The sequence below is a fragment of the Oryctolagus cuniculus genome, chromosome 6 (assembly GCF_964237555.1).
Source record: "Oryctolagus cuniculus chromosome 6, mOryCun1.1, whole genome shotgun sequence".
Lineage (NCBI taxonomy): Eukaryota > Metazoa > Chordata > Mammalia > Lagomorpha > Leporidae > Oryctolagus > Oryctolagus cuniculus.
This window is the reverse complement of record NC_091437.1, coordinates 111,933,775-111,958,964: the sequence shown is the minus strand read 5'-3', so window position 1 is coordinate 111,958,964 and position 25,190 is coordinate 111,933,775. Positions and strand designations below refer to the sequence as shown.

The following is a 25,190-nucleotide window of genomic DNA, read 5'->3' as shown; positions in this document are numbered from 1 at the left end:
GTTTGAGTACTAGTTATAGCATTAAATCTCAATGTACAGCACACTAAGGACAAAGATCCTACACGAGGAGTAAGTGCACAGTGACTCCTGTTGTTGACTTAACAAATTGACACTCTTATTTATGGCATCGGTAATTACCCTAGGCTCTTGTCATGAGCTGCCAAGGCTATGGAAGCCCCCTGAGTTCACTGACTCTGATCATTTTTAGACAAGGCCATGGTCAAAGTGGAAGTTCTCTCCTCCCTTCAGAGAAAGGTACCTCCTTCTTTGATGACCCGTTCTTTCCACTGGGATCTCACTCGTGGAGATCTTTCATTTAGGTTTTTATTTTTTTTCCCCAGAGTGTCTTGGCTTTCCATGCCTGAAATACTCTCATGGGCATTTCAGCCGGATCCGCATGCCTTAAGGGCTGATTATGAGGCCAGAGTGCTGTTTAGGACATTTGCCATTCTATGGGCCTGCTGTGTATCTCACTTCCCATGTTGGATCATTCTCTCCCTTTTTGATTCTATCAGCTAGTATTTGCAGACACTATTCTTGTTTATGTGATCCCTTTGGTTCTTAGTCCTATCATTATGATCAATTGTGAACAGAAATTGATCACTGGAACTAGTAAGATGGCATTGGTACCTGCCACCTCGATGGGATTGAATTCGAATCCCCTGGTATGTTTCTAACTCCACCGTTTGAGGCAAGTCAGCTTGAGCATGTCCCAAATTGCACATCTCTTCCCTCTCTTATTCCCACTTTTATATTTAACAGCAATCACTTTTCAGTTAAGTTTCAGCACTTAAGAAGAATTGTGTATTGATTACAGTATTCAACCAAAAGTATTAAGTAGAACAAACAAAAAAAATACTAAGAGGGATAACATATTAAGCTGCTCATCAACAGTCAGGGTGAGGGCTGATCAAGTCACCGTTGAGTATTTGTTGTTTGTTTGTTTATTTCTGTATGAGAGCATTCTACCTGGAGTGAGGTGAAACCTCATTGTGGATTCGATTTGCATTTCTCTGATTGCTGGTGATCCTCAGCATTTTTTCAAGTTGGCCATCTGAAATTTCTCTCTTTAAAAATGCCTGTTCAAGTCCAAGATGGTGGAGTAGGAAATGATGTACTTTGCTAGGCTAGTGATAATAGTTACCAAAAAAAGTGTAGGAAGTACACTCTCAGGGGAGAAGAGAGAAAAATCACAGTGGAAATTCTATGGAAGAAAGAGGAATGCCATGGACCTGTGTGGAAAGAGAAGATGCACAGCAAGACCACAGACACAAACCACTAAGCAGCTGGGACCCAGCACAGGTGGCAGCTTGGGGACACAGCACCTGGCACCCAGCTAAGATAGGGTGGGCACCATTTGGGGTTTGGGCAGCAGCTGCAAAAGTCCTTGTGCATGTGCAGAGCAACAGGATGAGACACTATTCTATCTTCTTGGCAATACTGGTGGCAATGGCAGGGAGAAGGCAACATTTGGCCAGTGGCTCTTATGCACCCATGTGATCCAAAGATTCTAGCAGAGAGAAAAGTGCATAGTCCCCACTGACTTTTAGCCTGGCTACAAGGATAGACAAGGGGCTAGGCAACAATGGACTGTCAGACATCCCCAGCCTCCCAAGATACCACAGATTCCAGGGCTCAAGACACCTAGGCTGAGCACCTACAGACAGCTTGCTCGGGGAATATCTGCCTCTCTGTGGACCAGGCAGCTGGTGAAGCAGAGTGGAACCTCTGCACCCAGCAACTGTGGGAACTTTGTTGCTGAGACTGTGGGGACTTGGTGGCTACAGGAGAGGGTGCAGGGTGTAGCTGGGTCTCTGGGCAATCACTGTATACAACTCCACATGCTCAGAGCTCCAGGGTTGCCTAGGACAGTTCATTGCAGTGAGAGCTGTACTGGGAATACCCAATTTCAGTGTTACCCTGGATACTTGCCTACCCTGAAGCACCAACCAGAGCTCCTTGGCCATGCCCAGCACACACCTCTTGGTATTCACTGAAAGTGCAGACATTCCACTAAGCCACAGAGGTATAGCTCAAAGATAAAAGCCATCAGAGGGAAAAAAAATCAACTCCATAAATGCCTAAAAATAAATGCAGAAATTCAAGAAACAAGAATAAGGAAAACATCGTGACACCTCCCCCAAAGAAACACAACAACATTTCAACATTAGAATGTGAAGATGAAGAGATTGATGAAATGCCAGAAATGGAATTCAAAGGATTAATCATATAATTACTCAAAAGCGATCAGAAGCATATCCACAAAATAAAGAAATCCACACATAACATGAATGAAAATTTTCCCATGAAATTGAGATTTTAAAGAGAAATCAAAATGAAATATTAGAAATGAAAAATTTAATAGATCAAATAAAAAATATGGAAAGCCTTAACACCAGACTTGGTGAAACAGAAATATTCAAGCTGGCTACACTCTTGATTCCTGCCTCCTCCAAATTCACTCTGGGAAGCAGCAGTAATGGCTCAAGCAGTTGGGTACCTGCCTCACATGTAGGAGACCTAGATTAAGTTCTGACTTCCCAGCTTTAGACTAACCCAGCGCCAACTGTTGCAAGCATTTAATTTTTAAAAAAAAAAAAAGCAAGAAATAAAAAGACACAGTAGCCAGCGCTGCGGCTCAATAGGCTAATCCTCCGCCTGTGGCCCCGGCACTCCGGGTTCTAGTCCCGGTCGGGGTGCTGGATTCTGTCCCAGTTGCCCCTCTTCCAGGCCAGCTCTCTGCTGTGGCCTGGGAGTGCAGTGGAGGATGGCCCAAGTGCTTGGGCCCTGCACCTCATGGGAGACCAGGAGAAGCACCTGGCTCCTGCCTTCAGATCAGCACGGTGCGCTGGCTGCAGCACGCTGGCCACAGTGGCCATTGGAGGGTGAACCAATGGCAAAGGAAGACCTTTCTCTCTGTCTCTCTCTCTCTCTCACTGTCCACTCTGCCTGTCAAAAAGAAAAAAAAGACACAGTGGTGGAGAGATGTACAGAAAGGAAAGGATAGGATCAGCACTGTGGCATAATAGGTTAAGCCTCTGTCTGCAACACCTGCATCCCATATGGACACCAGTTCATGTCCTGGCTGCTTCTCTTCCAATCCAGCTCTCTGCTTGTGGCCCGGGAAAGCAGTAGAAGATGGCCCAGGTGCTTGGGCCCCTGCACCCACGTGGGAAACAGAAGAAGCTTCTGGCTCCTGGCTTCAGATCAGTGCAGCTCCAGAGACTGTGGCCCTTTTTTCTGGGGAGTAAACCAGCAAATGGAAGACCTTTCTCTCTGTCTCTCCCTCTCTCTGTCTATAACTCTGCCTTAGATAAATAAGTAAAAACCTTTTCAAAGAAAAAAAAAGGAAGGTTGAATAGAAAGCATAAAGATGGTGGAAACCATTTAAAATATAACAGTAAGCACAGGAAATTAATATGGGCTAAACTCAATGGCTAAAAGAGATTGTTTATTAGTACTAGCCCAAATAAGCTTTAGAAACAATTTAGAGAAAAAGAAGAAAACTTTATGTTGGCAGAAGTTTCTGTCATCAAGGTATCCCATTTCTAAATGTGTATCCACCTAATAAAATATTTATAAACATCCAAAGAAACTCATAATGCAAAAACTAGAGAAAGAAAAACAAATAGGCCAATACACCATCAAGGTATGAAATGTCACATACAATTATGAAAGGTTAAGCAGCCGAAAACAATTAATAAACACATAAAAGGTTTTAGAACCCAATTAACAAGCTTCTTTTGATGAATACAAATAGAATCTTGCACTCCAAAATTAGAAACTACCCATTCTCCTTAATCACTCATAGGAAAATTACACAAAAGTGACCATTTCTAGGCAATAAAGCAAGTCAGAGTATACTTTGCATACACTATTACCAGACAATTCACTTCTCTGATTGGAAACATAAATATTACCCATCAGCTGTGCTCTGCTCGTTTAGACAGGACCAGTTCCACTCAGAACTAGAGCAACAGTAATCCTGTTGCCAACTATCAGGGCACAAATGTCATTCTTACAAAAAACTGTGAGTGGTTTTTTATTATTTTAATTGAAGGAAAGAGAGAGAGAAAGGGAGGAAGAAGTAGGGAGAAACAAAGTAAGGAAAGATGGAAGGATGGAAAGAAGGGAGGGAGGTGTGATAGGAAGAGCTTCCACTCCCCAAAGTGCCTACAACAGCTGGGGGCTGGGCCAGGTCAAAACCAGCAGCCTAGATCTCCCAGTGAAATAATGGAAAAAGATAATTTGATAATTGCACACCTACATTGGAATATTATTCAGTCTTTAAAAAAGAAGGAAATACAACCATTTGCAACAATGAGGGTGGAGCTAAAAGCTATGCTGAGCAAAATAAGCAAGACACAAGAAGAGAAACTCTGCTTGATCTCATCGACTGTGAAATCTAAAACAGTCAAATTCACAAAATCATGGATTAGGATAACGGTTACCAGGAGCTAGAGAGAAAGGATAATGGGGAGGTATTAGTCAAAAGGTACAACATTATGTTATCAGAATGAATAAAACCTAGAAAGCTACTGTAGAGTCTAATCCCTATAATTAACAATATTGTACTGTTTACAAAATTCATTAAATTATACACTTAAGAATAGTGTCTTTAGAGGTAAACACTGTGGTAAAGTGGGTTAAACCATTGCTTAGAACACCACCATCCCAAATCAGAGAGCTCTTTCCAGGCCCAGCTGCTCCTTTTGTGATCTAGTTTAATGCTAGCATGCCTGAGAAAGCAGGGCATGATGGCCCCAGGGCTTAGATCCCTGACACTCAAATAGAAGACCTGGATGGAGTTCCAGGCCCCTGACTTTGGTCTGGCTCAGCCCTGGACACTGCAATACTGCAGTCATTTGGAATATGAACCAGCAATGGAAGATCTCTCTCTCTCTGCTTCTACCTCTGTAACTCTGTTCAAATCAATCAATCAATCAAAAAAAAAAAAAAGACAAAGCAAGTAGAGTGAAATGTCAGTGGTAGAATCCAGATGGTGGGTAAATGGGTGTTCACTATAAAATTCTTCCAATTTTTCAGTAGTTTCATAATAATACTTAGGAAAATGGCATATCATGTTTGTTTCACAGAGGAAGAATTTTTCATTCAACTCTGTTCTATTTTTTAGCTATAAATATATATGGGGTTGTGCAATGAATAATGATAAAATCAGGTAGTTAGCATTTTCCATCTCCTTAAACAGTTACCACTTCTTTGCATGGGGAAGCTTCAAATTCCTCTCTGCTATTTCTTTAGGAAATATTAATAAATTATCAAACTATAGCCAACCTCCTGTGCTGTAGAACACTAGTACATATTCCCTCTATCTAACTGTGTTTGGGTACAGTTATCTGGCCACCCTCTGTTCTCATTCCTCCTCTTTCTAGCCTCAAGTGACCACTGCTCCTACTCTCCCTTTCTATGAAATCAACTTTTCTAGCTTCTGTCTATGAGTCTGAAAATGTACTGTTTGTCTTTCTGCACTTGGCTTATTTCTCCAATTCCATTCATATAGCCACAAATTGCAGTATTTCAATTGAAACAAAAACCCATTGTGTGTGTGTGTCCATATATACATCATTTTTTCTTTATCCATTCATCCATTGATGGATCTGTTGGTTGACTCCACATCTTAGCTATTGTGAATAGTGCTGTAACAAGCATGGGAGTGCAGATATTTCTTTGATATACCAACCCCACTTCCTTTGGATATATTCTCAAAAGTGGAATAGCTACATTATATGATTGTTCTTGTAGTTGCTTGAGGAAATTCAGTGCTATTTTCCATAATGGATGTACAAATTTGAACTCCCATCAACAGTGTGCAAGACTTCACCTTTCTTTGCATCCTCAACAGCATTTGATATTTTTAATAGCCATTCTAACTAGAGAGAGATCGTATTTTACTGTGATTTTGATCTGCATTTCCCTGGTGACTGGTGATGTTGAGCATTTTTTCATATCGCTATTGGCTATTTATTCACCACTCTTTGAAAAATTTAGATGACTTGTCTCCTTTAAAAATTTCATTATTTGTTGTTATTTTGTCTTGGTATTGATGTTGTTTTTATTTATTTATTTATTTGACAGGTAGAGTTATAGACAGTGAGAGAGAGAGACAGAGAGAAAGGTCTTCCTTCCGTTGGTTCACTCCCCAAATGGCCGCCATGGCCAGAGCTGCGCCGATCCGAAGCCAGGAGCCAGGTGCTTCTTCCTGGTCTCCCAGGCGGGTGCAGGGCCCAAGCACTTGGGCCATCCTCCACTGCACTCCCAGGCCACAGCAGAGAGCTGGACTGGAAGAGGAGCAACCGGGACTAGAACTGGCACCCATATGGGATGCCAGCACTGCAGGCAGAGGATTAACCAAGTGAGCCATGGCGCCAGCCCTGAGGTTGTTTGTTTCTTATATAGTCACAGAAGAATTTCTATTTTCACACTGAATGTTTTTTTAGATTTGTGTAAAATTCTGCCATATCACTTTAATTTAGAGCAAGCTAAATTACACAAATACAAACTTAAAAAGTTCATGGAAAGTGGAATTAAAAAATGGGTTTTTTTAACAAAATAAAGTTTAAAACTCATGCCATTTTTTATAATATGCATTTTCCATGAACATTTTCAAGATCATATGTGTGTGCATGCAGTTTTTGTGTATGAAAGAGCATCAAAAATGTCATGGAAAATTCACATCTTGCAATTCTATTTTTGACTATATATATAATTATTATTATTATGTAGTTCATAGATAGTTCATTATTAAATCAGCCACATAGAATCTCCTTGAAAAGATCTATCTGCCTGGGGTACAGATATTAGAGATGGACACACTTGACTAATTAAGCTAATCCTAGAAAATCAATATGATGCCATCTAATTAAATTACAAATCTTACCTTTGGTTGTGCCTGTCTGGGTGTAAGACATTACTGAGAAAAGAATCCCAAAATAAACCTCAAAGCATCAGGGCATAAAATTTCCAATTAACATAGCAGACTATTTAATAAAAAAATAGTTCAAAGCCAGCCCTTAGGTTTGGAAAATCAACACCAAAGTTTCACATTTGATTGCTATTTTTTAACATCCATAAATAACAAAATGAGAGAAAATAATTTATATAATTGTTCCTGCTAACACTACAGGGACTTTGGAGGAGGACTCTATCATGTAGGAAGAGAATCCAGTCACTCCCATATGTGGTCAGTATTGGGTTTAATATACTTCCTTAATTTAAAGAGACTCAGAGGTTTAGAATCTGTGACCAACATAAATCAGGTAATGGGAAATTCTAAATTGGAATTTGAAAAGTTAAAATGCAATCCATAAAATTAATTCTGTACCTCTTCAAGGTGGTTCTCTTTGACATCAAGTTCAATATAATAATAATAAGTCTAAGAAAGCCTGCAAGAAAAAAATTACATGGTGGTAATATTTTTATTCTCCTGGCACAGTGACTTCAAACTCTACCAAAGTGTTCATTATTTTTGCTCTTCCTATAACCACCAGGTTAAAAAAAAAAAGCCCACGTCCTTCAAAAGGCATTGAATTTTAAAATACATGAATTATTTCTAGATAGGTTTCTATCTGAATATTGACTGCAACAGCAGCTTGTCTCTTCCCTTGTAAACCTGACTCTTATTATTTGAAGAATAGAAAATCATCAACTATTTTCACAAGAAAAATACCACCCTTATTCAAAGAATAACACACAATTATCTAAAGTATTAATGTTACACGTGGCACATCTGGACATGAAAATAAAAACCTTAGTAGGACAAGAGTCTATAAAAAGTACTGTTTTCCTGTGCCTACTTCAGATATTAAAATAACTTACAAAATCCGAATGCCTCTTAATAACAGTATCTGGAGATGTCTTTATATACACAATTATTTTACAGATTCAGTGGAATGCTTGACCCAGACCAGGTTATCAGAACTATATGGAATACAGAAAATAGTACATAATAATGTATCAAAATGACTGAACATATACATACAATGGGATTATAGTACTAATTTCCATTTCTACTCTACTTTGGACTCCAAAACCCATAGCCAAATCTAGTTGAATGAATGTTATATGTTCTTCTCAATCTTTGTTATATTCTTTCCTAATCTGGGCTATAATCATCTTAATCTCTCAATTTGCAATTGCTTCAATATAGAGCATTCATTATATTTATTGAGTATATTTCTGAGCATATTTGGTTTTCCCTAATGCTGAATTTCTCATAAATAACCTATTATACCCAAGAGTAATTTCCCTATAAAGATGAAGCTCAATTTTCCTCTAACACTGGCATGGTTTACATATTCAATAATATAATAAAGTGTTGGTAGAAAAGATAGAGAAGGTATTTATTCTGTTTTTCCTTAGGAGGAACAATTAGATCTAAACTATACAATGTTTTTCCATCTGCATAAATATACTTGATCTCTATATTATTCCCCATAACCCATGAGGGAAGCAGTTTAAATATGCTCTGAAATTCTTTGCTATTTCTCTCATTGAGAGGTGGGTTCAAATTTCAATTCCCTTAAATCAAAACTGACTTTAATGATTTGCTTGACACATACAATTTAGCAAGAATAAGACATCAGTGTTGGCCATTTTTTGTTGTTGTTGTTGTTGTTTTGTTTGTTTTTATTTTTGACAGGCAGAGTTATACAGTGAGAGAGAGAGAAAGACAGAGAGAAAGGTCTTCCTTCTGTTGGTTCACTCCCGAAATGGTTGCTACGGCCGGCACGCTGCGCTGATCCAAAGCCAGGAGCCAGGTGCTTCCTCCTGGTCTCCCACGCAGGTGCAGGGCCCAAGCACTTGGGCCGTCCTCCACTGCCTTCCTGGGCCACAGCAGAGAGCTGGACTGAAGAGGAGCAACTGGGACAGAACCAGAACCCCAACCAGAACTAGAACCCAGAGTACCTGAAGTACCGGCGCCACAGGTAGAGGATTAGCCTAGTGAGCCATGGTGCCAGCCAGTGTTGGCCATTTGTTATAGTAGTTAAGATCCTGCTTAGGATGCCCACATCCAATCTGACAGTGCTGTGTTCAAGTTCTGGATCTGCTCCTGATTCCAGCTTCCTGTGAATGCAATATCCTAGGAGACAGTAAGTAATAGTTCAAGTACAAGGATCCCTGGCACCCACATGGGAGTCCTAGATTGAATTCCTAGCTACTGTCCTGACTTGGCCAATCTTAGTTATTGTGGGAATTTGGGGAGTAAACCAGCAGAGGGGAGATCTCAGTCTCTCTCTCTCTCTCTGTGTGTGTGTGTGTGTGTGTGTGTGTATTTGCCTTCCAAATAAATAAATTCAATTATTTTTTTAAATACAGCATTGGGGCTAGCATAGCACAACAGGTTAAACCACTGCCTGTGGTGCAAGCAACCCCTATGAACACCAGTTGGAGTCCCAGCTGCTCCACTTCTGATCTAACTCCCTGTTGGGGAACTTGGGAAGGCAGCAGAAGATGGTCCAAGCCCAAGCACTTGGGCCCTGCTACCCATTTTGGATACCTTGATAGAGTTCCAGGCTCCTGGCTTTGAATTGGCCCAGCTCTAGCCATTTTGGCTGTTCAGAGAGTGAGTCAGAAGACAGAAGATATCAAGATTCCAACATGGCTGAATAGGTGAAAGACATACTGCTTTAGGCAAGGAGAAAATAATAGAGAAAAATGGAAGAAGTGCATTTCCAGGGGAGAGTTGGAAAGAAATCTGCAGTGGAAATTCTACAGGAGAGGGACAATGTGAATCAGTGTGGAAGGTGCAGACACACAGCAATGAGCACAGACACAACACACGATCCCTGGAGCCAAGATGCAGAAGATATGCCAGCTTTGGAGAATGAGCTGAGAGCAGACTGCAGCATCCCATGCCACTGTTGATACTGCTACAGGCAGAGCCTTGCAGACTATACTGACTTTGTGTCTGGCCTGCAGGCCTAACAGGGTCCAGGATACTTGCCTAACCCAGCAGAAAAAAAAAAAAAAAAAAAAAAAAAAAAAAAAAAAAAAAAAAAAAACATGCTTCTTTCTCCCACAAGGACACGAAGGAACCAACGGGTAGAAGGTGCCATTTTGTAGACATGTGTGATCTGAAGATTTTCCCTTAGGGAAAATTTAACATTCCCCACTTATTTTGAGTCTGGCTTGGAGGGTTGACAGGGGGCTGGGCACCCACATAGGACCATGAGGTGCCCCCAGGCTCTCAACATGTAACAGGCTTTCAAGGCTCAAACCACCAAATCTGAGCACCCACAGGCAGCTGGCTCTGGGAATATCTCTGCTCTCTGCAAAAACAGAACCGGCTAGCAGGGTATAGTAGATAGTCTACCTTGTGACTGTGAGAGCCTTGACCACTGTGAATGTAGGAAATCTGTGATTGCATGATAGGGTGCAGGGTGTAGCTGTGTCTCTAGAAAATCACTGTGTCCGTGCCAGAGGCTCAGAGCTCCCTGGTTCCCTAGAGTGAGTCCTTGAAGTGGGATTTGTGCACACACTGAGGATTGCACAGATCCTGAGTGTTGCTGCCATGGTGGGCTAACCATTGGCATAGATGACCTCAGAAGAGAGGATGTGAAGGTATGATTGCACCAACAGAGATAATCATAGTCTCCCCCTTGCTGACAATAGAGATGTACCATGCCCAACTTGGGTTTCACCCTGGATACTTTCCCCACCCTGGAGCACTGACCAGAGCTCCCTGGCCATACCCAATACATGGCATCTGGGTAGTCACTGAGGGAGCAGACACTCCACCAAGCCAAAGAGATGTGGTTCAAAGAAAAAGACATCATCTATGAAGACTACCAAGTACTTTCACAAAAACCTAAAAATGAATGCAAAAATTCAAGAAACAAGAATAAGGATGGCAATATGACTCCCCAAAGAAACACAGCACATCAATATTAAAATATGAAGCTGAAACTCCGGCCTCAGAATCAGCCCTTAAGGCATTCAGATCTGGCTAAAAGCCCATGAGAGTTTCTCAGGCATGGAAAGCCAAGACACTGTGGCAAAAAAAAAAAAAAAAAAAAAAAAAAAAAAAAAAAAAATGACCTAAATGAAAGATCTCTGTGAGTGAGATCCCAGCAGAAAGAACGGGCCATCAAAAAAGGAGGTACCTTTCTCTGAAGGGAAGAGAGAACTTCCACTTTGATTATGCCCTTGTCTAAGTAAGATTAGAGTCTATGAACTCAAGAGGCTTCCATAGCCTTGGCAGCTCATTACAAGAGCCTCAGGTGATTACTGATGTCATAAATAAGAGTGTCAATTGTTAAATCAACAACGGGAGTCACTGTGCACTTACTCCCCATGTAGGAACTCTGTCCTTAATATGTCATACTATGCAAATTAATGATAAAACTACTACTCAAACAGTACTTTATACGTTGTGTATCTGTGTGGGTGCAAACTGTTGAGATCTGTACTTAGTATATACTAAGTTGATCTTCTGTATATAAAGATAATTGAAAATGAATCTTGATTGTGAATCGGATGGGAGAGGGAGTGGGAGATGGGATGGTGGCAGGTGGGAGGGATGTTATGGGGGGAAAAGCTGCCATGATACAAAAGTTGAACTTTGGAAATTTATATGTATTAAATAAAAGTTGAAAAAAATAAAAGAATATGGATCTGAAAGGGTTGGTGCTGTGGCACAGTAGGTTAATCCTCTGCCTATAGTGCCAGCATCCTATATGGACACTGTTCTAGTCACAGCTTCTCCTTTTCTGATCCAGCTCTCTGCTGTGGCCTGGAAAAGCAGTGGAAGATGGCCCAAGCACTTAGGCCCCTGCAGCTGTGTGGGAGACCTGGAGGAAGATCCTGGCTCCTGGCTTCGGATTGCTCAGCTCTGTCCGTTGTGGCCATTTGGGGAGTGAACCAGTGAATGGAAAACCTCTCTCTCTCTAACTCTGCTTTTCAAATAAATAAATAAATATTAAAAAGAATATGAAGCTGAAGAAATTCATGAAATTCCTGAAAAAGAACTCAAAAGACTGATCATTGGATTACTCAGAGGGAAATTCACAAATTAAAGAAATTCATACATGACATGGAGGAAAAATTTTCCCATGAAATTGACATTTTCAAGAGAAATCAAAATGCAATGTTAGAATTAAGGCATTCAATATGTCAAATAAAGAATACAGTGGGGCCAGTGCCATGGTGCATTAGGTTTATCCTCCGCCTGCAGTGCCAGCATCCCATATGGGTGCCAGTTCTAGTCCCAGCTTCTCCTCTTCCCATGCTATGGCCTGGGAAAGCAGTAGAAGATGGCCCAAGTACTTGGGCCCCTGAACCACATGGGAGACCAGGATTGGCACAGTTTCAGCCATTGAGGCCATTTGGGGAGTGAACAAGTGAAGGAAAACCTTTCTCTCTGTCTCTTCCTCTCACTGTCTGTAACTCTACCTCTCAAATAAATAAATCAAATCTTTAAAAAAAATTATAGTGGAAAGCCATAACAACAGACTTGGTGAGGCAGAACAAAGAATATCTGAGCTAGAAGACAAATATTTGGAAATAGACCAAAAAAAAAAAAACCAAGAAATTAAAAAAATTAAAATATGTCCAAGAGGTTTGAGATAATATCAAATGACCCAACATACAGCTTGTAGGAGTTCCTGAAGATGCGGAAAGAGAGAATGGATTGGAAATCAGTATAGAAAATTGCCCTAATTTGGAGAAAGAAAGGGACATCCAAGTACATGAGGTATACTGAACTCCTATTATACATGACCAGAAAAGATCTTCACCATGACACACTGTAGTCAAACTTTCAACAGTAAAACATAAAGAAAAGATTCTAAAAAGTGCAAAATATAAATGCCACATTACTTTCAGAAGATCTCCAATTAGACTAAAGCTGACTTCTCATCAGAAACCATAGGAGAGAATGGAGAGACATAGTCCAAGTCTTATAAGAAAAAAACTTTCAACCCAGAATACTGTACACTGCAAAGCTCTCATTTATGAATCATCAGGATATACTATAAACAGCTATATGCCAACAAATTAAATAATTCCTGGAACATCCAATCTACCTAAATTGAGTCATGAAGACATAAAAGACCCATAACCAATATGGAAATTGAATCACTAAAAAGACCCTCCAACAAAGAAAAATACAGAACCAGATGGCTCCACTACTGAATTCTACCAGACATTTAAAGAACTAACTCCAATTCTTCTCAAGTTATTCAAAACAATTGTAAGGGAAGGAATCCTCCCAAATGCCTTCTATGAAGCCAGCATCACTTTAATTCTCAAACCAGAAAAAGATACAACAATAAAAGAGAACTACCAACCAACATCCCTGATGAATATAGATGTAAAAATTCTTTTAAAAAAATATTAGCCAATCAAATCCAACAACACATGAGAAATATCATTCATTCAGATCAAGTGGGATTTATCCTCAGCATGCAGGTATGGTTCAACATATGCAAATAAATAAATATGATATATAACATTAATAAACTGAAGGACAAAAAAGTTATGATAATCTCAATGGATGCCAAGAAAACATTTGATAAAATACAACATTCTGAATGATGAAAACCTCAAGAAAATTGGGTATAGAAGGAACATTCCTCAACACAGTCAAGGCAATTTATGAAAAATCCACAGCCAGCTTCTTATTGCATAGGAAAAAGTTAGAAGCACTCCTCTTAGGATCTGGAATGAGACAAAGATGCCCACTCTCACCATTGCTGTTCAATATAGTCCTGGAATTTTTAGCTAGAGCCATCAGGCAAGAAAAAGAAATCAAAAGGATACAAATTGGGAAGGAGGAAGTCAAACTGTACCTATTTGCAGATGACATGTTTCTATTTATAGGGGAACCAAGAGACACCACTAAGAGACTATTGGAACTCATAAAAGAGTTTGGTAATGTGGCAGGATATAAAATTAACTCAAAAAAATCAATGACCTTTGCATACACAAATGATGGCATGGCTGAGAAGGAACTTCTAAGATCAATCCTCTTCGTAATAGCTACCAAAAAATTAACCTTGAAATAAATTTAACCAAGGATGCCAAAGATCCCTGCAATGAAAATCACAAAGCATTAAAGAAAGATATCGAAGAAGACATTAAAAAATAGAAAAATCTTCCATGTTCATGGATTGGAAGCATGAATATCATCAAAATGTTCATACTACCAAAAGCAATTTGCAGATTAAATGTGATCCCAATAAAAATACCAATGACATTCTTCTCATATATTAAAAAAAATGATTTTAAAATCCATGTGGAAACACCACATGAGACACCAAATAGCTAAAGCAACATTATACAACAAAAACAAAGCTCAAAGCATCACAATACCAGATTTCAAGACATACTATAAGGTAGTTATCATCAAAACTACCTGGTACTGGTACAAAAACAGATGGATAGACCAATGGGACAGAACAGAAATGCCAGAAATCAACCCACGAATCTACAACCAACTTATTTTTGACAAAGGACCTAAAATCAATCCCTGCAGCAAGGACAACAAATGGTGCTGGGAAAACTGGATCTCCACATTCAGAAGCATGAATCAAGACCCCTACCTTATTCCTTACACAAAAATTCACACAAAATGGGTTAAAGACCTAAATCTATGACCTGATACCATCAAATTACTACAGAACACTGAGAAAACACTGCAAGACATTGGCATAGGCAAAGACTTATTATAAAAGACCCAAAGCACAGGCAATCAAAGCCAATAAATGGATTTACATCGAGCTGAGAAGCTTCTGCACTGCAAAAGAAATACTCAGCAAAGTAGAGGCAACAAACAGAATAGGAGAAATTGTTTGCAAACTATGCAAGTGATAAAGGATTAATGACCAGAATATATAAAGAGATAAAGAAGCTCAACAACAACAAAGCAAACAATTCAGTTAAGAAATGAGCAAATGACTTAAACAGGCATTATTCAAGAGAGGAAAATCAAATGGCCAACAGACACATGAAAACATGCTCAGGATCACTAGCCATCAAGGAAATGCAAATCAAAACCACAATGAGGTTTTATCTCACCCCTGTTAGAATGGCTCTCATACAGAAGTCAATAAACAATGAACACTGATGAGAATGTGGTGAAAAATGTACACTAATTACTGATTGATGGGAATATAAACTGATGTGGCCACTATTAAAGACAGTGTGGAAATAACTGAGAAATCTTAATATACACTGACCATATGAATAAGCCATCCCACTTCTGGGAATTTACCCAAAGAAAAGAAATCAGCATTTATGAGTGATCTGTACCCCCATGTTTATTGCAGCTCTATTCACAATAGCTAAGATATGGAATCAACACAGGTGTCCATCAACTGAAGACTGGATTAACAAATTATGACATATATACAGTATAGACTACTACACAGTAGTAAAAAATGAAATTCTGTCATTTGCCACAAGATGGATGCAACTGGAAACTATTATACATAGTGAAATAAGCCAGTTCCAAAAAGACAAATACAATATGTTCTCCCTGACCTGTGGTAAAAAACAGGGTACCTGGGGCCAACACCATGGCTCACTTGGTTAATCCTCCGCCTGCAGCGCCAGAATCCCATATGGGCACCGGGTTCTAGTCCTGGTTGCTCCTCTTCCAGTCCAGCTCTCTGCTGTGGCCTGGGAAGGCAGTGGAGGATGGCCCAGGTGCTTGGGTTCCTGTACCCACATGGGAGACCAGGAAGAAGCACCTGGCTCCTGGCTTTGGATCGGCACAGCGCTGGCTGTACCAGTCACTTCGGGGGTGAACCAATGGAAGGAAGACTTTTCTCTCTGTCTCTCTCTCACACTATCTATATCTCTACCTGTCAAATAAATTAAAAAAAAAAAAAAGATGGAAGCAGGTAAAAAAAACAGAGTACCAAAAATCTAATATAAAGGAGTGAAATTGATTTTTTGAGCTTCAATGATTATTTACAGCCCTTGTCTCTATTGTTGCATAACAGTGTCTTTTTCTTACTATTTGTTGAACATTTTACTTAGTGTAGGGTTAGCCTTATGAATATAAAACAAACTGAAAGTAGATAATTGTAAAAATTAAGAGAGGGAAGAGGATATGAAGGAGAAGGAAAGGAGGGAGTATGGGCAGAAGGGAGGGTAGAGTGGGAAATATTACTATGTTCCTAAACCTGCATATATGAATTACTGGAAATTTGTTTACCTTAAGTTAAAAAAAGAAGATAGAAGATATCTTTCTCTGTCTCCCTCTCTACTCTAATTCTTCCTTAAATAAATAAAATAAATCTAAAAAAAAAAAAAAAAAAAAGATGATGGCAATGACCATGGTGGTAACAGCAGCACTGAGGCCAGCATTGTGGCGCAGTGAGTTAAGTCACTGTGACTGGTGTCCCATATGAGTACCTGTTCAAGTCCCAGCTGCTCCACTTGTGATCCAACTCCCTGTTACTGCACCTGGGAAAACAGTAAAGGATGGCCCAAATGTTTGGGCTCCTGCCACCCATATGGGATACCTGGATGGAGCTGCAGGATCCTGACTTCAGCGTGGCCCAGCCCTGGCCTTTGCAGCCATTTGTGGAGTGAACCAGCAAATGAAAGATCTCTCTCTCTCTTTCCCTCTTTCTAATTCTGCCGTTCAAACAAATAAATGTAAGTTTAAAAAAAAAAAAGAAGTCATTATAAGACTTCTGAATTATAGGAAGAGTTGCAGCTATTGTCTAGGCCGTTATTGGTTGGTGGAAACTAGTTGTCACGTATGCAGTTTGTCTACCCCGAGACTGCCATGCTAAAAGGAAGCCAAGCTAATCACATTGAGAGGTTGAATGGAAAGAGGTAGATGACCACCTAGCCTGAGCTGTGCCATTTGTTCCAGCCCAACCCAGGTTCAAACTTGTAAGGGAAGAAGCTACCTTGGTCATTCCAAGCAAACATAATATAGAGAAGAGAAGAACACTGCCAATAGTCAGAAGCAACACTCCAGACACTCAACACAATCAAGTCTTTATAGATATTGCCAGCCATTCAAGTTACTCTAGGCCAGAGTTCAGTCACCATAAAACATGGATGAGTTACCTCTACTGGGATTTTACGGATTCTGAAATAAAACCATGAGCCTGATATGGTTGTTGTTTATACCACTACATTTTGGAGACAACTATTAAAACACTCAGGTTTGATTGCTTAGTCATGTCACAGTGTTTTTTATGTTTACATTAGCACATATGAAGTTTGCTAATTCTGCTTTGGTCAGGAGGAAATGTATCATAATTAAACAAGTAATCTACTCTCAAGCATAGTGGTAATTCATTGCTATAGAATAAAGCAAAAGTGTATATATTCTCTTTTCACAGGTATCTGAGATGCTATTATTGGGCAGTCCGAACTTTAATTACTATTGGGGGTCTTCCAGAACCACAAACTTCATTTGAAATTATTTTCCAACTCTTGAATTTTTTTTCTGGAGTTTTTGTATTCTCTAGCTTAATTGGTCAGGTAAGTTGAGAATGAATCCCTATATAAATAACATTTTCAATTTTGAAAAAGCAACAAATGTTAGCCACTTGCAATGCCAGCATCACATACCGGTTTGTGTACCAGCTACTCTGCTTGTGATTCAGTTCCACGTTGCTATAAAATATCACAGGGCCAGTGCTGTGGCATAGCCATTAAAGCTGCTGTCTTTGGTGCCAGCATCCCATATGGGCGCCAGTTCAAGTCCTAGCTGCTCCACTTCCAATCCACCTCCTTGCTAATGTGCCTGGGTAAGCAGCAGAGGATGACCCAAGTACTTCAGCCTCTGTACCTGTGTGGGAGACCCAGATGAATCTCCAGGCTCCTGGCTTTGGATTGGCCCAGCTCCAACCATTGAGGCCATTTGGGGAGTGAACCAGCAGGTGGAAGACCATTCTCTCTATCTTTCCCTCTTTCTGTTTATAACTTTACCTCTCAAATGAATAAACAAATAAATCTTTTTTAAAAATCATAATCATAATGGTTGAGGAAGTTATATTAACAAAGATTGAAATAGGAAGCTAGTATGGGGGCTCAATTCAATTCAAATCAATTTTAATGTAAACAGAAAAAATGAAATAGTTTATTATAAAATAAATGCAGGGTAGTCACATTATATTCAGTGTTTTCTCAATTTTGCAGATAATAGAATTTCAGTTTAAAGAGATTAAGAGGTATCCTTTTTTTTTTTTTGGACAGGCAGAGTAGACAGTGAGAGAGAGAGAGACAGAGAGAAAGGTCTTCCTTTGCCATTGGTTCACCCTCCAATGGCCGCCACCGCGGCTGGCGCGCTGCGGCCAGCGCACCACGCTGATCTGATGGCAGGAGCCAGGTACTTATCCTGATCTCCCATGGGGTGCAGGGCCCAAGCACTTGGGCCATCCTCCACTGCACTCCCGGGGCACAGCAGAGAGCTGGCCTGGAAGAGGGGCAACCGGGACAGAATCTGGCGCCCCAACCAGGACTAGAACCCGGAGTGCCGGCGCCACAGGTGGAGGATTAGCCTATTGAGCCGCAGCGCCAACCAAGAGGTATCCTTATTCACATTTATAATTTATACATGTAATTTATGTATGTAATTTACTTGTGTCATGGTCATGTAGCAGAATCATGTATAATAATGCTTATGATAACAAAGTTTAACATACACTGAGCACTTACTATATGCAAGGGAATTTTTACAAGACTGAAAAACTGCTCAATTCTCTTGTTCATCAAAGCATAGTCTTTGGAGCAGCAGCAGAGTCACTTGAGAATTTTGAATTCAGGCCCTATTCAGATCTACTGAATCAGAACCTGCATTTAAACAAGATCTCAGGCCATTCATATGCACTTGAAAGTTTGAGGATTCCAGCTCTATGCACCATATTTGCCTTTAAATTGAATTTGAGATTCTAAGAGAAACATGAAGAAATATCTCATTACTGAAAATGTGGTACTACAGCACAAGAGAAAGATTGAGGCTGGAGAAAGAGATTTGGCCTTAAATTCTCATAGCCAATAAAAGATGCTGAGGAGAACAGACAGAAGTCAAAATAATTGAGCCTGGGACAATACCTCTACTTGTTCAGAATTCCCACATATACCACACCCGTGACTACACCCTGTAATTGATCATCACTTTTGAACTGAAATTTCCCAGTCTCAGCTGCAAATCATAGAAGCTGACATTTTTGTCTGTTCATACCCTCATGTGCTTGCCTGAACCCCATTGTGGAATATGAGGGGACTACAAATTTGTGGAAAATTTTAATTAAAAGATAAATCTATTTTGTCACCCAAAAAAATTGAAATCCATGCAGTTTTTGCATAAGATGCTTTTTCCACAAAGTTTTTAAAGAACCTTTGTGTAAGTCTTCTTCAGCTCCTCCACCAACAAAACCCAGTATTGCTGAAGGATAACACACAAACCATTCAGATGACTGTCATTAAAAATTTGGGAGCTAATTGTCCTTGGTTTCCAAGTTAATCCTCTATTAAGTCTCCCAACTCTAATATCCCTCTCCCAGCCTTAAGTGATTAAGGTAGGCCATCTGCCAAGTACAGAATGGAAAAGGAAGACCTAGGAAATGAAGTTGTGGGGACTGTTTGAAGGACCCAAAAAGGAGTGAGTTAGAGACTCAAAAAGATGCATACTCTTGGGCTATTTGCATAGCTCCTCAGGAGGTACATTTGAAAAACAGAAGAACCTATTAACTCTAAAAAATGGAAACTGAGGAGGGTACCACAATAAAAGAGCCATTTGAACTAGAACTCCAAGTAGTCTTTTTCATAAGCAGAAAAGGCTTAGCAAGTACTAGAATGAATGAGCAGTCCTATGAGAATGAAAGTGAGGCCCTAGTTTTCCTACCTGTTATAAATCCACAGTCAAAGCAAATTTACAACCACTTGGTTTCTTCTATGTGAGAGGGAAAGTCAAGCTATATATCTTTTTTTTGTGCTGAGACCTTAAAGATCAGCTTTTAACCTAGAGTGGGTTTTTATGGCTAAGTTATAAACATCCAAGAACTAAAACCTGACAGTTGCTTAAGTATTGTCACAGCAGTAGATGATGCTTCAGTAATTTTAGCACATTTCAACTTCTGCTGAATACTATGCCTTAAGCATGATGAGATTTGATTTTCTCTGTCTAAACAACACAAAAGGAAGTACAGAGGTTGCAATTTCATGATGAACTGACTCTATATTGCCAGCCACACTAGACAATCTATGAAGGATGCTTTCAAAGTGAGGCTCACCAAAACAGACTAGCCATTCCGCCAGATAATTGCTCACTTTCATTGCACATACCTTGCATAAGCATAAGCTGTAAAATGTTGGCATGTAAACTTTTTTGCAGTAGTATCAATTTTGCAAAGACAATGTGGGCAGGTACCTGCATTATATGACCAAATCCACTCAAAACTCTCACGTGGTAGTTCTGACAGGCATTATTGTTGTTCTTTTAGGTCAGAGAGAGAATATGATTTTCCCAATATTTTAGAAATAAATTAGAACCCAATATCAATTAATTTAAAAGCAAGTAGTCAGGGGAAGAAAGTGAATCATGCAAAACCACATAGATTTTAGCATCTCTTCCCATTTTCCTGTTGGGTCTGGAATGATCGTATTTGTGGTTTTAGATGCGAGATGTAATTGGGGCAGCTACAGCCAATCAGAACAACTTCCGCTCCTCCATGGATGATACCACTGCCTACATGAACATGTACTCCATTCCTCGAAGTGTGCAGAATCGAGTACGGAGGTGGTTTGAATATACATGGCATTCTCAAAGAATGCTAGGTAAGCATGACAGATTACTGATCAAATTCCTCTAAACCCTATCATAGAGTCAAAATTGTGTAAAATAGAAAGAGGTGAATTAGATTTGAACCAAAAAATTAAAAAAGACTAAATTATGTTTAATTTTAATTAATTGAATACAATAGGATTTTTTTCCCTAAAATGTAGAGCCATATCTTAAGGGCAAATAAAACTTGGCAAAAAAAAAAAAAAAAAAAAAAAAAAAAAAAAAAAAAAACCGGGTAAATTGTATACAGTGCCCACTAGAAGCCAAGTATTATATACTGTGCCTTATAGCACCAAAAAAAGAATTGGGAAAATTAAGTGTCACCAGTTCCATTAAGAAACAAGGAAAGAGAGGCCAAGAAATTCAGCTAAGCATGCAAAGCTTGCAAGAGGCTTAACTGGAATTCAGACCTGCATCTGTTCTGCAAATTCTTGCTCCTTCTATGACATCTTACAAGGAGCACAGAACTCACAAAGAGCAGAAACCTTTCAGAGTATATGGTTGTTTCTGCAAGCCCCTCAGTAATTAAGCTTGTCTACTAATAGTACTACAGTGCTGGAGTTAAAAATAGCCCTTATTAAAGGATGTAAAGTAAGTTCAAGATAATATTCTAGTTGGCAATCATCAAATGTATTGTTTCTTACCAAATAGAAATAAGATTCAGTGCCACCAAGAAGTCAAAAAAAAAAAAAAAATCCTGTCTTCCAAGTGCAGATTACAAGGAGAGTCTCAAATACAATATTTCAAATTTCACTTGGCTAATCCTCCGCATGGGGTGCCGGCACCCCGGGTTCTAGTCCCAGTTGGGGCGCCAGATTCTGTCCTGGTTGGTTGCTCCTCTTCCAGTCCAGCTCTCTGCTGTGGCCCGGGAGTGCAGTGGAGGATGGCCCAAGTGCTTGGGCCCTGCACCCCATGGGAGACCAGGAGGAGGCACCTGGCTCCCGGCTTCGGATCTGTGCATCATGCCGGCTGCAGTGCGCAGGCTGTAGTGGCCACTTGGGGGGTGAACCAATGGCAAAGGAAGACCTTTCTCTTTCTCTCTCTCTCTCTCTCTCTCTCTCTGTCTGTCTAACTCTGCCTGTCAAAAAAAATTAAAATTAAAAAAAAATTTAAAAAAAGAGCAAAAATGTCTTCACCTTACTCCAGCCTCATGTTTAGATTCTCTTCTCTGGTGACCAAAACTACCTAGCTCCGTCTTGAGCATTTACAGGCTGCAGGTGAGGACATTTCAAGTAGGCAGAAAAGCAACAGAGAAGCCGTGCTCTTTCCTCTCTCCCTTTAGTAGCCGCAGCTGTTGATCCAACTCCTCAGTTTAGGGGGTACCTAAAGACAAAGGCTCTCCAAACAAGAAAATTCTGTTGTATGCAGCGAGGGTACATATTTACAATCCATGATGGAATCAAAATAGAGATATAGCAATTTTCCTCTTTTCTAAATAGATATAAGAAAACATCAAAAACAATCACTCTCAGAAACCCTTGGCATATAAGAAACTAGGAATAGGCAGTTTTGTCCACAGAACATTTAGTCAGCCTGAAGGACCATAATTTAACTCACATGTAGAAAAGTCTGTAAGGTATTCGCATTCTGCATTGCATTAATAAGCAAGTAAATAACAATAAATTGGACTTAGCACATTTCTTGTTTAGATTCAATTTCCATCTGAGCCACCTACTATTCATACACAATCAAGCCAGTCCTTTACAGTCCTTCTGGGTCTCAGTTCTTTTTGTTTTCCCTTCTTTCTGCAAAGGAAGAATGAGAATACTCACCCTTAAGATTGTCAAATAAGATAACAGGTATGACAGAGCCCCTTACATTTTCAAATGTCACCTGGTGCCATCCCTGGGATGTTAGGGCTGAAATCAATAGAATCAGAAATCATGAACTAGGTCCCTTTCCCTTTCTAGCTTGCTCTCCAGTCTCTTTCCACATTCATTAAATTTCATATCTAAAGTTTCAACAAGAATAAAGTTCTGAAATGACTCAATATGTCAACCATGGCTAAAATAATTATTTTCTCTCATGAGCATCATAAAGCTATTGTAATGTGCATATAGGTCCAAGTGAAGTAATGAAAATACAGAATTTGATGAGTTGATTTATAAAGAGGTTCCACTGCTTCCTTTATTTTTAAATTTTCTTCTTATACCTTGATAGTATATTTCATTAATTATTATGCTTTTGGATTTAATGTTTATCCTTACAAAGATGAGTCCAGTTTACTGAAGAACCTGCCGACCACGATGCAGCTGTGCCTCGCCATTGATATGAACTTCCACATCATCAGCAAAGTCGACTTATTCAAGGCAAGTGCTTCTGCTATTAAAAGAAAGACACTAACATTGCTCTGTGAACTCTTGTTTTATATGGCAATTATGATTTTTATCTTTGCCTTATATTTTAACAAAGTCAAAATAACCTAGAGAATTTGTGAGAGTCAGATAAATTACAGGTTTCTCTTCCACAGACAACTTGCTCTTTAGAAGCCTCTCGCTTCTAATTGGTGTCAAAGAAGAGTTCTTCAGACTCTTCTTCTTGCATTGATTTAAATATAACTAAACTCTACAATGTTGTGTCTTTGCTAGTATGCACATCACCTTCTGTTTATGAATGTGTTTTGGCAATGTGTGACAAATCAGGCTCCAGATTAATTCTAGATTGGCCTGACAATCAGAGAATCATGCCTAATCATGCCTTCCATTACAAACACTTTGGATTTAGACTGTTAAGATGGATAGTTTAAATGTAGAGGTTTTAATTTTTCAGAAACAAAATTTTTTAACTTTTCAAATGTTTTTGAGTACCCTCTTCTTTTTTTATTATTTCTTTTTTTAATTTATTTTTTATTTAGTAAATATAAATTTCCAAAGTACAGTTAATGGATTACAATGGCTTCCCCCCCCATAATTTCCCTCCCACTCACACCCCTCCCATCTCCCGCTCCCTCTCCCATTCCATTCACATCAAGATTCATTTTCAATTGTCTTTATATACAAAAGATCGATTTAGAATATATTAAGTAAAGATTTCATCAGTTTGCACCCACACAGAAACACAAAGTGTAAAATACTGTTTGAATACTAGTTATAGCATTACTTCACATTGGACAACACACTAGGGACAGATCCCACATGAGAAGTAAGTACACAGTGACTCCTGTTGTTGACTTAACAATTTGACACTCTTGTTTATGGCGTCAGTAATCTCCCTAGGCTCTAGTCATGAGTTGCCAAGGCTATGGAAGCCTTTTGAGTTCGCCGACTTCGATCTTATTCCGACAGGGTCATAGTCAAAGTGGAAGTTCTCTCCTCCCTTCAGAGAAAGGTACCTCCTTCTTTGATGGCCCTGTTCTTTCCACTGGAGTACCCTCTTCTTTACACATTATATTCAACATATGTTTTTTCACCTAAGATTTAATTATATGTGTGGTATTCAATGATTCATCTAGTCAATAAGTTTATTCAACAAATATTTATTAAATTCATGTATGTTTCAGGCATCATTTTAATCTCTGGGAAAATAGCAATTGAAAGCTAACAATTATGTATGTGGAGCTTACAAGCCAAAAATTGGAAATAAAAACTAAATATAAAACATTTATATGGAGGTAATAATGCCATGAAGAAAATCAAGCAAGTTAAGGAAGATGAGGGAGGTACAACCATGAAAGCCCCCTCTAATGAAGCACAACTGGGCTTTTGAGCAGAGGATTCTAGGAAGCAAGGGAGTGAGCTAGGCAGATACTAGGAGAGGAGAGAGATGGATGCAAGTGGGGATGCATGGATATTACAGGAGGATGAACAAAATGAAACTCTGAGCTGAGAACAAATTGCAAGGAGGCTGGAAAGACTGGAGCAAAGAAACAATGCGTAAAGCAAGAATAGTCCTGGAAGCATAATAAAAAGAAGGCTGAGGCTAAGGGTAAGTTGACGGAGGACTTTAGAGAATCATACTTAGGATCTACTGCAGAAGGTGAACTATTTGTGATCAGTTTGATTGGGTCATCCTTCGTGCTCCATGGAGAATAATCCTTAGGCACCAAGGGTGGAAGCCAGACAGATCAAATGGAAATTAACGTAACTATCTACAGGTAAGATGATGATGGTGACTGCACCCAGTGTAATAAGAGCAGAATTGTTGAGGACACAAATATTGGGCATAGTCAAAGGAAGAAGCCACAGTTTTTGCTATCTGAATCCAGGGAGTGAGATACAGAAAGATATCAAGGATGGTTCGAAGGATATAAGTCTGAGGAACAGCAAGAACAGAAATACCATTTGCAACTTAGAAATGTAACTTAGAGTAAGTATAGGTTGAGGGAAACAGAAACCAACTCTTTGATTTGAGATGTTGCTATGGTTTGAATGATGGTGTCCCAAATTCATGTTGAAAGTCAATCCCCAATGTACCA

The 25,190-nt window shown here is 39.4% G+C and overlaps 1 protein-coding gene across 2 annotated transcripts in view; it reads left to right on the top strand.

Moving 5' to 3' along the window:
• CNGB3 (cyclic nucleotide gated channel subunit beta 3) overlaps nucleotides 1-25,190 on the top strand; it is a 171,681-nt gene that overhangs the window by 100,705 nt on the left and 45,786 nt on the right. For both annotated transcript variants that reach the window (XM_002710676.5, XM_051844602.2), the window contains exons 11-13: nucleotides 17,328-17,469; nucleotides 20,610-20,769; nucleotides 22,988-23,085. In XM_002710676.5, the coding sequence (XP_002710722.3) occupies nucleotides 17,328-17,469; nucleotides 20,610-20,769; nucleotides 22,988-23,085 (400 nt within the window). The remainder of the gene's footprint in view (nucleotides 1-17,327; nucleotides 17,470-20,609; nucleotides 20,770-22,987; nucleotides 23,086-25,190) is intronic.